The following is a 14,467-nucleotide window of genomic DNA, read 5'->3' as shown; positions in this document are numbered from 1 at the left end:
TAAAAAGAAAGGTATTGCGATTTCACTCAGCCATATCAGTCGCATCAAGAATTCAAAACTCGGATCGATGCAAAATAATGCAAAGCCAAAAAGAAGTGGACGGCCAAGCAAATTGAAGAAATCAGATTTGCAGAAGCTTGATAAGATGACATCAAAACCGGATCCACCAACACAGGCAAGCCTGGCTAAATCTCTTAACGTGAGTCAGCAAGTTGTAAGATATCAACTAAAACAAAAGTTGAAGAAAAAATGCAATAAAAAACCTAAATGTCATCATTTAAGTGAGAGATCGGTGCTGATTAGGAGGCAACGCTCATGGCCCCTCTACAAGCTTCTCCGTAAGGACAGATGGCGAAAGTTCATTACAACTGATGAAGCTTGGATCTATCTATCTGATACCAATGCTAAATCTAAAGTTCAATATCTTAGTCGCGGGCAGAACAGGCGAGACTTGACACCATCAACCACGGTGCCTCATCCCAAAGGCGTAATGGTTTGGATGGGCATATCCGGCCATGGTGCGACCTAACCTCGGTTTGTGAAACCTGGGGCCAAAATAAATTCTGAGTATTATATACAGAAGATATTAAAGCCCTTTCTTAAGGATTATTACTGCAGATTGTACCCTAATGGTGATGCTGTGTTCCATCAGGACTCTGCCCCATCGCATGCATCTAAGACCACCCAGAAATTCTTAACAGATCAGCAAGTGCAATTCCTGAGACCAGAACAATGGATTCCAAACTGTCCTGATGCTGCACCATGCGACTATTTCCTGTGGAGACATCTGAAAAACAAACTGAATAAGCGAAGAATTTCTACATCGAGAGGCCTTCAAAGAGCTATTAGAGAAGAGGTGAAGAAAATCCCCCAGGAAATCATTTTGCGGGCTTTAAAATCCTGGCCGAAGCGTTGTAGACAAATCTATTATGCCGGAGGTTGACATATTGAGAAACATCGCTGAATTTATGTAATAAATTTTGGAAATATAAACATTCAAAAATGATCCCTATATTTTTTTGTTACCCTGTATATTTGGGTTGCTGAATCTAAACATGAAATCAGTTTTTCTCGATCAGCTCTACATTTTTAGATAATTTCACTTTATCAGTCAATGTTATTTTCTATTCAATACCTTCAAGTATGTGTGCCGTAAAATTTATACAAGGATTGGTTCTTGTATACTTGACAAATTGTCAGTCTTATTTTTATAATAATTGAATTCAAATAATATTTATGAGATAATAATATTATTATTTTATAAATAAATACTATTACTATAGTCCAATTGTTATAAAAAGAGACGCTATGGGCTATGGCAACTATAATTAACTGGACGGCATATTGTTAATATGTAGGATTTAACTTTCTTATTAACCGTCTGCCGTTCGGTTAGTTCTAGTTAGATTCTGTATCTGAAGTTACCTTCAAAACCTCAGCTGCAATTGAGATTAGTGTGTGAGTTCGCACCGTGCAGAGAGATCAATGTTGGCGTCGCTTAAAATTTCTGTTTAGTAAAGAGTTGTTATAAAGTTAACCTATAACGTATATTGTTGTTTTTGTTTTGTTGAATAGAAGTAAAATGAGGACAAATAGAAGAAGCTGTGTACATCATCCTGATGTATTTTGCTATGTTTGTGGAGAATACGCGTTTCTGGAAAACAGAAAAGCTGTTAGTGACTTTGCAAAGAGAGCTTATCTTAGATATTTTGGTTTCCAGGCTTGGTGATCAGGATAAAACCTGGGCACCACATCGGGTCTGCAAAATTTTTTCAGAGCATTTACGACAGTGGACTACCCGGAATATTACAAGAATCAATCGAAAAAACCGCAACAAGTGCACTTATCCTTATTTAGTCGGTGTAAGGTGCTTGATTTTTCAATTGCTAATTTCAACGTTTTACCAGCTACCAGAGCTCTGTGAGGACGAGTATTGTCCCTCTGATCAGCCTTTCGATACCACTGAAGGTGACAGTGATTATGAGGAGACATCATCAATTCCTCAACATTTCAAACCAATATGAGCTAAATGACCTCATCATAGATCTTTCGAAAGAAGCTTCTGAAGTACTGGCATCTAGGTTGAAGAATAAAAATTTATTTGAACCAGAAACCAAAATTACATTTTATCGTATAAGAGAGAAATATATGTCACCCTTTTTCTATCAAAAAGAAAATCTTGTATTTTGTCACGTTAGAGGTCACCTGGGAAAAATTAGTCTTCCAGAATATTTTCCCGATGATAGCTGCCTATTTATTGACAGTTCTAAGTGAAGTTTGAAATGCGTTCTTCAACATAAGGGGAGCAATAAATATGGCTCAATACCAATTGCTCTCTCAACAAAAATGAAAGAAGAATGCGATACCATAGTTTTGGTTTTGAAGAACATAAAGTATCATGATTTGTGCAGACTTAAAAATGGTAAACTTTCTCCTTGGACAGAAAAGCGGCTATACCAAATATCCTTGCTTCCTTTGCCTCTAGAATAGCACAGACAAAGTACATCACTGGATTAGAAAAGAGTGGCCTAAGAGAGAAAACATGGACATTGGGGAAAAGAATATCATTAATAATCCCTTAGTTGCACGAGAGAAAAATCATCTTTTCTCCACTGCATATTCTCTTGATAAGAATGGATCATGCTCTGCATACATAGGGGAGAAAATGCCTCAGTTGGGTACGGAAAAAGTTAATGCAGAAATATTTGATGATCCACAAATAAGACACTTGATTAAAGACCCTGCCTTCATAAATTCGATGAATGAGGTTGAGAGAAAAGCCTGGCCTTCATTTGTTGCAGTTATCAGAAATTTTTTGGTCAAGCCCAAAGCTGAAGACTACGTTGAGCTAGTAAACGAAATGCTTAATAGTTTCAAATCCTTTGGGTGTAACATGAGCATTAAGGTGCCCAATTTATACAACCGCTTCGACCATTTTCCAGATAATTTAGGAGACACTAGTGAGGAACAAGGTGAAAGATTTCATCAGGATATTAAAATTATGGAGCACCGCTACCAAGAGAGATGGGATAACCATATGATGGCAGACTGGTCTTTAAAACGGGATTGTGCCAAAATACAATCAAGAATGACACGGAAAAGAAGTTTCCGAAGTGTTCAGTGAGTAATTGGCTTAATTGATGACTTTTCTCTTATTTGTATAATATAATAAAAATTCAGTGTTTAGTTTGCTTGTTTAATCCATGGATTTCATTTAAAATAGTAAAACGTATAGTTCACTAAAATGTTATATTTTAGAAACTAGAGCTACTAAGCAAAAACTAATGCTGTATTCGAATTCAGGGCATCAAATTCATGTAAAATCACCTCAAAAAACCTTGGCACCGAAACCACTGTTGACCAGTGTAATTATTACATTTTGATGAAATCCCTTTTATGCCTTTGAATTAGGAACATAGAAAATTTCGGTCATTTTACAACTAGCTACAGAGGATAACAAGTGATGATATCTCATGATTCTAGGAAGTTGAAATTAGCCAGATGGTTTACTCGATGATTCTTAAAATGTGATGAACTTTTGAACGAAAATTTATTGTTACATATTAACTTTTTCCACGGTTGTATACCGACATTAGCAGAATGATAAAGTATTTTAAATTTCTTTTTTCGTTTATTTGATGACCCATTAGCATATTTTTCTATTTACTTTTTCTGAGAGGGAATTATAAAGAATCTTCGGACTTTTCATTACATGAACAGGATCTCAGTGGGATCAGGATAAGTTCAATAATTAGCTTTATTTTCATCCTCTTTTTTCTGTTTTTAAAAGAGTAGTTGCGTTTCAAAAGTTTCCTTTCGTAATTTTTTTTCTTGTTTCAAAATATAGTTTGAACTTTATTTAATAATCCCAAGAATTACCGAATTGACGGCTTATAGGAATTTATGATCTTATTTGAAGAAAACACAAGTCATTTACACAAGTCCACATACGAGGTATAAGTTGGCTTCTTTTAAGTTTTATTTAGCATCTTATGATGAATTCTTAAGGAGCGGGGTTTCTTGGCTGGGGCTTGGGCTTTGGCTTTGACCATTCGAGTCGTAGTTTTGCTAGCAGTTACATCATGAAAAAGCCACGCATTTTCAATGGCTCCCGTTTCTTAAACAGGAATTCTGAAAGGATAATTGATTGGTTGCAAGAATATCCTTAATTTAATCAAACGTCATCCAAATTTTGATACGTTCCAAAGATGACGCCTTTCTGACCATAGGGAATTTTCGGGATTTTCTTAATGCGTATTTTTCTAAGAATTATTACCCATTAACTTCAGGAAATAATATTTTAATTGGCATCTTGACTTTTTAGGGCTCTTCGTGAAAGAACGATTTCTACGTCTTAAAATTAAAAAGAGAAATCTATTTTAAGGTTATGATTAAAGATAGAAAGACTCGTATGAGACATTCTATAATACATAAATATAGATCTGTGTGTGGGTGTGTGTCTATCTATGTATAATGGGGGCATGATTCAGGGAATGAATTATTTACTTCCTTGATGATAGTTTATACATGAATGTGACGGGAGATGCAACTTTTAAGCAGGAACTCATCCATGTGATGGCGAAGGGACCCTTCATCATCGACAAAGATTATCCGGGCTCTCAAGACTACGTGAGTTTCTCCGTCTCCAAGATAAACTGCAATGGAACTTACGTTGTGAGTAACTGATTCATTATACACTCATTCCATTTAAAAAAAACTATGTTTTTAACAGGAGCCTAAAAACATTTGGAATAGAAATTTGTTTAAAAAAATCTGTCGAAATATTACTAACTAATAGGTTTAGATATCCATAATGCCATTTCTAAATCGTGATTGAGAGTGCGATTGACGGAAGTGACAAGCCAAGATTTTCTGTATGCTGTAAAGTTCTTAAATCTATTCTATGCTTATTTTAGATACTTTTAGCAATTCTTTTAAATATAATTTTGGAATGATATTAGGGAGAGATTTCCTTACACTGAATAAAATATCTAGCAGCTTTACCTGGGATAAAAGAGGCATTTTAGTAATATTATCGTAAGAAAGCATATTTTACCATTCATATTTGAAGCTACCCAAACTCGAATCCCAGCTATAATGGCTGGTCGATCCTTACTCTACTCCTAGTTCACACTGCGTGAACCGAAATTATCTGTTTGACGGATCAAGGAGTAGAATCGGACTTACCAAAAGAAGTTTTCCTTTTCTTTCTCCCCATGTATCAAAAATGCGTGTTAGTTCCATCAAAAAGTTCCCCACTGAATCTGATTTGCCCCAATGCTTGACTTCTAGGTTGGATACTATTTATATATATATATATATATATATATATATATATATATATATATATATATATATATATATATATATATATATATATATATATATATATATATATATATATATATATATATATATATATATATATATATATATATATATATATATATATATATATATATATATATATATATATATATATATATATACGCGTATAAGTGAAAAGCCTTAATAAAGATCTTAAAAATAGAACATTAATACATTTTACAACATTATATTTCGAATTAATACTATGTATACTTGACTGAACATTTAAATAAGATGAGATTCAAATTTTAATATGTTCCCAAGTAGCACCTAATATTAGTTAACATCAGAAAATAGGCAAAATCTAACGTTATCTCGCACAACTTCTAATATTAGAAAGATACAAAAGGTCGCTGTTTGCTCTGCAATATATAATATTAGAGTCTGATGCAGACTAATATTATCTAGCGTTCACCATAATATTATTTTGCATTAGTTTTAACGCTATGTAATTCTAGATTTTGCATTTTCTGATATTATCTTGCTTTGCTCTTTATTTTTGAAGTAAGCAAGAAGAGGATTTGGATGGTAGTAGAATAATTCGGCGATATAATTTTGCTCAATTTTCTGTATTGCTGTGAAGCAGTAAAACATAGAACATTAGTTTTATAATGTCATTCCATGCATTATTTACATAGCAATACAGAAATACTAAATAAAATTATTTTAGCGAACTCTGCTACCATCCATTTTCCTCCCTCTTATTCCAAAGTCTATCTTACGTTCTGCTGACTTTTTTGAATATTTCAAATTAATTTAAGAAATAATACTATATCACAACTTTTATTGATAATTGTTTCTTTACTTCATACAATGGGTTTTTAGACAAATTTTATATCATTAATAATTTTCAAGTCTTTAATTTTAAAATGTATTCTTAAATTTTTTTTAAAAAAAATGAGATTATTTTATCAAAATCTCAATTGAATTTGTTAGTTCGTAATATATATATATATATATATATATATATATATATATATATATATATATATATATATATATATATATATATATATATATATATATATATATATTATATATATATATATATATGTTAAGGTTGGGGCCGTGTACAAAAAAAGAGGAATTAACAGAAAAGCAAATATTTTTAAAAAAAGAATATGATGTGCCACAATAACTAACATAAAATACAACTGGTGAGGTACAATTTCTAAAAAAACATTATCAAAGACTTATTTCTTTACATATTGTACCTAAAGTAGGAGTTTAAGTCAATGACATCAAATGAAGACAAATTCTTGAAAAGCACTATAAAATCCTTGTTTATTTGTTTTGAAAACAAGCATCGAGGAGCACCATCAAATACTACATCATCAATACACAGCTGGCACATGATTGAAAAAGGGATAGGCATTAGTGGAGGACATCTTAAAAGCACCTTCGGCGTATCAAAAATCTATCGAGAAACAAAGGAACGGGGAGAGAATGTAAAAATCATTTAACACGGGAGTGGGATGTCATACATCTCAAAATCTACCCTCGGCAGATTTATCCTCTATAAAATCATGGCGTAGGAAAATGCTATCACAGACGGAGAACGAAAAACACCCACGGGGGGTGAAAAGAAAGAAAAATCCCTGTTAAGGGATCGTAGTGTTACGGGATGTAAAATTAATTCGAATGCTCCATGCTCCAAAAATGGGCGGTATTTATTCAATCCGGTTGAAGATTGAAGTTAAAGTACCTATAATGCCGCAGAATCGTGGCTAAAAGGGGAACCGAAGTGAATTGATGAACCGCCTAAATATAATCACAATTATGCACTAACTGTGACCATAACGGACCATCTCCCATGTGTTCATATCAAAGGCCGCCGAAGGTCAACACCGTGAAGGTCGACAGACAGTAAGGCTCAAAGGAGAGGGGTCAGGGGTCGGCCTAATTTTTAGGTCACAATTTTATTAGAAAGTTGAGATTAAGTGACACAATGTCACAATATATATATATATATATATATATATATATATATATAATGGATTTGCATGTCCATTTCGGGCAAATCCGTGTTATAATTATCTATTTAAATTTTTTTTTCTTTGATAATTTATAAAATTTTTCCATGCGCTAATCCATTTCGTGCAAATCCGTGGCTAAAATTATTTGCGAAACAGGCAATTTATATTTCTCTTTTCTATTATATATTTTTTCTTAAATAAACATCTATTTTCCAAAACTATTAATGGTCAATTTTTAAAATTATCCAGTATAATAATACCTTGCGCACATCCATTTCGGGCCCATCCTTGGTAACTAACAAATCAATGCACAGAATAACAAATCATTTCAGCAGTGCTGTAAGAACGACACTTTAAAACCCTCTTGTTACACTCAATTTGCGCTTTTGTTTTCATATTTTGTAATCTGGCAATCTTTCTGCGAAAACATTTTTAAATCATTCTTGAAAAATTTCCGTCCATGTAAGTTGATCTGATTTCGCTACTGGCTTTATAGTACATTTTTACTATTTTTTCTTTTTCTTTTATTTTATTTTCTGTTTTTACATGTTATTTTTACTTATTTCTACTTTTTGGGTTCTATTTTATTTGTTGTAATTTTTATAAAAATTTTTTAATCATTTACAAATTAATATAAATAATGATGCATCAAAAACGTACAGATTAATCTATATTCAAATAAAAATCAGTCTATATTTAAATAAAAATGCTTAATTTATTGTTGTACAATATTTTGAACATGAAATTTTAATATGCTAGCAATATTGTTTGTATTAAACTTTAAACATTCTACAATATAATGGTTTTAACTGCGCTATATATATATATATATATATATATATATATATATATATATATATATATATATATATATATTGATTTAACACGGCTAATTTGTTTACAGACAATTACTTTTGTCTTTTTCATTTTTGCAGAAAAACATTACTTATTAATTACAGCTAGACAATACGTTTCAACTACTATGAGTGAACAGTAATGATCACAGTACAAAATATTTACTGACTTTATTGGATACATGATCAATAAATTAATTTTTAAATGTTTTAATTTAGCGGTCAAGTTTATTAAGTACACTGAATGTTTCTACCACATCTACAATCTCAAACACATCGTGCTTTAAATTACTTTTCTAGCTGATTTTTAACTCAAGGAAAAACATTACCTACGATACTACTTTATCATGTAACTATCATTGAAATTTATAAAGTTTACAAAAAACTACTAAATTATAAATACCTTGAATAGTTGAAACGAAATCTGCTGAGCGAAAACAAGATGGCGAGGTTGTCTTATGAACAAGCATGAAGGAGTTACAACTCAACATAAGCAGTTGAAAAAATTTTTCGAGTTCAATCGTTCGCAAACTACCACTAATATTATTTTGCACTTTCTGCCATAAAATTGCATTGGCTGAAAATGATATTTTAAGTAATATTTAATTTATCGTTCTCCTTCATAAATAAATGTTTATTTATTAGTAATATGGGATAACCTTTCGCAAAAATGTGGCGCTTTTTGGACCAAAATAATGAAATAGATGATAATTTTGAAATTTCGAATGTTAGATCGAATACTATTTAATTTTATATAATATTAGTTGTAATATTAGAAGATAGGATTCAGGAGTCTTGCGTTTTCTAGCACGGCAGTTATATTGCATCTTTCTAATATTAGATCATAGCTTTTTGCTATCTGGGTTTAACTATAAATTAATAAGTTGAGGAAAATTAAAATGCTTACAAACCCAAATTTAATTTTTTATTCCAATTATGAATTTTTCACAAAATAATTTACAATCGAGGTTTGTTTTTGTTTTCGGGAGTTTTCAAAAAGAGCCTTCAAGATTTGAAAAAGTTCATTCATTTCCTGAATGAAATTGAAAATAATCACGCAGAGATTCTAGTGCCTGTAAAGGGGCTGTGTGAGTTGGGGGAACTTTTGCGGTATCTTCTTCATCAATGTCGTCTATCTCTTCATCATTCTCGTCACCATTTATTTCAGCTGCAATTTCTGCAATATCTCGTATTTGAGCCGTTATTAAATGCTCATCTTCTTCAACGAATTCGTTGAAAGTACAATTACCCATTCCACCAGACACAGTATTCCAATCCTCTTCGCTAATGTCGTTTTCATTTTCGGGCTCTGGCTCTTCACATTCAGATTCTTCTGGAAGCAGAAATCCCGCTTTTTTTAAGTAGTTTTGATTACACTTGTCTGTGATGCTTCTCCTTGATGAGCACATCATGTGCATTGCATCAAGGACAGTGATTTGCTTTAGCTCGTCTTTTGCCTGAAGTTTTGTTTCCATGGCAGCCAAAAGACGACGAGTTAAAGTTTTTCTATAGTGTACTTTTACACAACGGATGATGCTTAGATCCAAGGGTGGAATTTTTCTAGTGCAATTTGCAGGAAAGAAAACAACTTTCGTGTTATTGAAATTCGGTAAGTCTTTTGGATGAGCAGGGCATTGATCCATGAGTAAAGGAACTTTTAATTTTTCTTTTTCCTTTCTCTCATCAAATTTATGAAGGAAATCCAAAAAAATGTTCGTTGTCATCTACGCCGTTTTATTGCTACTATAGTCGCATGGGAGCTTTTTCACATTCTTAAAGCATCGCGGTTTGCTTGATCATCCCATGACTAATGGTGTGAATTTTTCTGAGCCATCAGCGTTGCAACATAACAAGACAGTTAACCTTTCTTCACTTTTCTTCCCCCCATGACATGATTCTCCTTTAAATGATTAAGTTTTGTCTGGCATCATTTAAAAAAAGTCCTGTTTCGTCGCAATTGTCGATGTTTTTTAGTTCGCATCCTTTTATTAAAGTGGCCAATTGCTCCTTTCACTGTTGAACAGTTTCTTCACTGACACTTCCACTTTCTCCAGAAAGGACACGAGTTGCTAAACCATGTCTGTTTTTAAATTTTTCAATCCATCCGTGAGATGCTGAAAAGTTTTGCATATCAAAATTCTTGGACAACTCTACAGCTTTCTCTCTCAAGAGTTCAACATTAATGGGAATGTTTGAAGCACGAGATTCTTTAAACCATGTCAACTAAACTTTTTCAAATTCCTCGTACTTCCCACCTTGAATCCTGCTTCTTTTCTTCGATTGCACACCACATTCTTGATTAGCTATTAAAATCGCTTCTCGATTTTTTAAAATCCCTCTTAACGTTGATTCGGGGACATTAAAAGTCTCCGCCAAAGCCTTTTTCGAGATGAAAGAATTTTTTTATTACATCCATTTTAAATTAAAGCGACAATTTTGTTCTCTTCGCCATGCTGAAAAGTAAGTATCTAACTAAACACCGACAATCTTCAGTTAGTCGACGATGTCACATGGTTTTCGCACTAACATTTTCCATTGGCTGTCAGTTTTACCTACCTCAATTACAACAGCGATCCCTCTTTTTACCCCTCTAAGTGAAATGTGTTCCTGGAATTTGAACAATAGGGATAAGAGAAAAAAGAGGAAAGCAGTAGGGGAGTCATTTAAGGCCTTAAAACGAGGGTTGTTACCACACAAAGATAAGAAAAACGAGAGCATTCTAAGAAAAACATGTCAAAAGGATGAAAATTCTTATGACAGGCAATATGCTACAATTTTGAGACCCCTCCTTTTCAAAGTGAGAAAGTTTTTGCGCCGCGCATAAGTGAGAGATCACTGTATATATATATATATATATATATATATATATATATATATATATATATATATATATATATATATATATATATATATATATATATATATATATATATGTTATATATATATATATGTATATATATATATATATATATACATACATATATATATATATATATGTATATATATATATATATATATGTTACAGCCAAAGCCCAAAGTCCGGCCACTTCGCTTCGCGAAGTGTACACGATGTTCCGGCCAAAACGCGATGCGCTCATTCAAGAATGCCCAGTCAAGAATGCAAATTTTTTATGTTGACCATTTTACTACTTTTTAACATCTTTTGTATTTCAAATAACTTTTACTTTACAGAAAAAAAAATTGTAGTGGTATGTTTTTTCACATACCGTGTGGTACGGTGGGACCACAATTTTTTAATATTTGTTTTATTAAAAAGTTAATTTGCTAATATTGCCCTTTTTGTTCTCTTTTTCAATTTAAAAATATAAACCTTCTAATTTAAAAATATAAAAAATAAACAAGTTTTTAAATTAAAATTTAATTTTTTACTTTGTCTCAAATGGCCACATCCCACGGCATTTTGCTGCGGGTACCGCGGTTAATAATTTTTAAAGAATGAAGTAATGGTTATACAGAGCCAATAATACGTGTCAATGATTTTTTCTTCCAACTTTGGCTGATCCTTCCATGTCACTTCGCGGTCTGGACGGCCAATTCCCGAAATCAAGAAAATATTGGACATTGGCCAGCCAATTTACAGCGTTCTTAGCCATTTCGCGAAGTGGCCGAATTCGGGCTTTGGCCGTAACACACAGACACACACACGCACGCACGCATATATATGTATATGTATGTATATATATATATATATATATATATATATATATATATATATATTAAACAGAGGGTTTTTAAACATGCAATATTATTATCGAAAATATTTAATAATGGTAGTCATCATTTTTGATCATCGCGGTATTAGTTCTATTTTTTCAGCCTGCTATGAATCATTTTGATGGATCGGCACTTAGTACGACGTCATGCATACGGCGACGACTTTACATGATTAAATTTAGTAAAAAATGATATAAATGTTCAACACCGCAAAAGAAAGGTTAGCTATACATAGAGTATTGCTTAATTTGTGATGGTCAAACTTTGTCCCAATTTCTCCCTAAATCAGCCTTCAATTTTATTGTATTCGAACTTGAATTGCATTTATACTTTATTTTACATTATTTACAAATGAAAAATTTGAGAAAAGAATGTATCAACAAAAGAAACACATAGTTTCTTTTACCTTTTAAAATATAAATTCTTTGACGTCGTGAAATTTTCAACATTTATTTTAGTTGAGCTAACCTAATATAAATACTTAATGAGAGCACGCAATAAGCTCTTAATAAAACTCACTTTTGTTTAGGTAGTTCTGTACGCAGGTAAATCACTTACTTAAATCCTTGAAAAGCTCTTTCTTTGGTCTTCAAAGGGAGTCATTAAGTAGAGCTCCTGAATCTTGTTACCCTATTTGAAAAAAAAAATAGGTTGAGAAATGTATAAGAAATGATATTTTGCTTTAATTTTACAGATATGATTCTATCGCACGAGTTTTATCGATCATATGGTTTTCCTTTTCTCAAATGAAAGAGCTTGACTCATACGATAATAGCAGCTCATTCTAGTTTTTCAAGCTTATATTTTATGAATGGGTGGTGTACGTTAAGTTCTTTTGGACATTCTTATATTTTTTTCCTTTGATTAAAATTTCGGAAAATTCTCCCGATCATCTAAATGCTAAATGGGTTTTTGACATAAAATCAATTTATTCTTCCGAGTTATTTTTAAAGTTCATAAAAACTAAAAAATATATATTTAGAACTTGACAACTCAAACGGAAAACTTTAATCCAAAATAAAGGCTTGCGAAAGCACAAATTTATTCTTCTTCGTACTGCGCAGAAGGGAATTTATCAATTTTTGAGAAAAACAACGGATGAAAAAAAAATGACACTTTAATATATGGAAGGAATCGATGTAGAAAAAAAAAATTACAAATTGAATAATGAAATTATTGTACTAATCAGAGTATCGCTTCGTAAACTAGACAGCAGAATGAACGGAAGAAATAATAATAATTTCTCCTAAATATATTTCAGAAAGTATCAACACCGTGGATTCTTCATGTAGCAGAAAATTCTCGGGAAAATGAGGTGGAACCCGTCATTTTAGAACATGACTTTCAACTAAAGAAAAATGAAATATCTGACTGGTGAACTCTATTTTTTCTTCTGCTTTAAGACATTTCAAAGAAATATGATTTTATACTTGATTAGAACAATTATTTCTTTTAATCCTTCACTATGATGGGGAACCAAACGGAAGAATTTAATAAATAAATTATAGATTTGCATTCTGCGTTAATGGAAACTTTTAGCCATGTTTAAAGTAATGAGTTAATAAATAAGTTTTCTGAAATTTGACTTATTTGTAAATTACATTATAATTAATTCGAAAGATGTGATGCAAAACGCAAAAATTAAAAATGACATTAAGACATTTCACCTTTCGCTACATTTTACATTATAACATTTACATTTCGACCACTTTCGACAATAAACTATTTGGAGGCCTTATTTAGTATTTTGAGAGAGAAAAAGAAGTTTATCTGAGGAAATTAACTTTTAAGGCTGATTCCATGACTTTATTTAGAGTTTAAACAAAACAGTTAATTCATTTAAAGTGAGTTTTTCGAATATCGGAACCCAATCTCAGAACTAGAAAATTCGACCCTTTATTTTAAACTAATTGATACTATAAATATTATAATAAAACTAGCTTCCGACATAAATTTTCTCAATTTTTTAGAAAATACAGCTATTTATTTGAAATTTTTAATTGATTTTTGATATTTCTTTAAATATTTGAAAAATCTTTCATTTCTGAGTAAAGGAAAGTCAATTACTTTTTAAACATTTAGAGTTCATTTTTTAATGAAATATAAATTTATATAATTTTGATTTCGAAATATTAAGTATTGAAATGTGTAATCCAAGGTAAGGAATAATTTGTTTCAAAGTTTTCAATGGTAACAAAATTTATTCTCATAAAAATGTATTCTGTTATTCTCATTCCAGATTAAATAAATTATTTTATGTGCTCAAAGATACATTATAATATTTACTCTATTATCAATATTAAGTTAAAAATTAAAATAAGAGAAATCTGAGTTGTTGACTTAGATTTTTAGATATATGTCACGGCGAAAGAACGAAATCGGTGGTTGTTGACTTTCACCGGTGAATGTCGACAAACACCAAATACGTCGGTAAAAGATCGAATATTTCATTACATTCTTGTACATTCGGACCCTCACCGGTGTATGTCGACAATCACAGATATGCTTTGGCGAATGTCCGAAATATTTATTACA

At 31.6% G+C, this 14,467-nt stretch overlaps 1 protein-coding gene across 2 annotated transcripts in view; it reads left to right on the top strand.

Moving 5' to 3' along the window:
- LOC107437251 (P protein) overlaps positions 1–14,467 on the top strand; it is a 79,068-nt gene that overhangs the window by 12,173 nt on the left and 52,428 nt on the right. Inside the window, exons 4-5 of one of the 2 annotated variants that reach the window (XM_016049183.5) lie at positions 4,526–4,674; positions 13,194–13,306. In XM_016049183.5, the coding sequence (XP_015904669.3) occupies positions 4,526–4,674; positions 13,194–13,306 (262 nt within the window). Of the gene's footprint in view, positions 1–4,520; positions 4,675–13,193; positions 13,307–14,467 lie in introns of both variants that reach the window. The other variant, XM_087165311.1, reaches the window with a different exon arrangement.

Source organism: Parasteatoda tepidariorum, chromosome 6 (assembly GCF_982258835.1).
Source record: "Parasteatoda tepidariorum strain Cologne lab strain chromosome 6, Ptep-v5.0, whole genome shotgun sequence".
Classification (NCBI taxonomy): domain Eukaryota; kingdom Metazoa; phylum Arthropoda; class Arachnida; order Araneae; family Theridiidae; genus Parasteatoda; species Parasteatoda tepidariorum.
The sequence above is the reverse complement of the archived record's forward strand: the minus strand, read 5'-3'. Positions and strand labels throughout refer to the sequence as shown.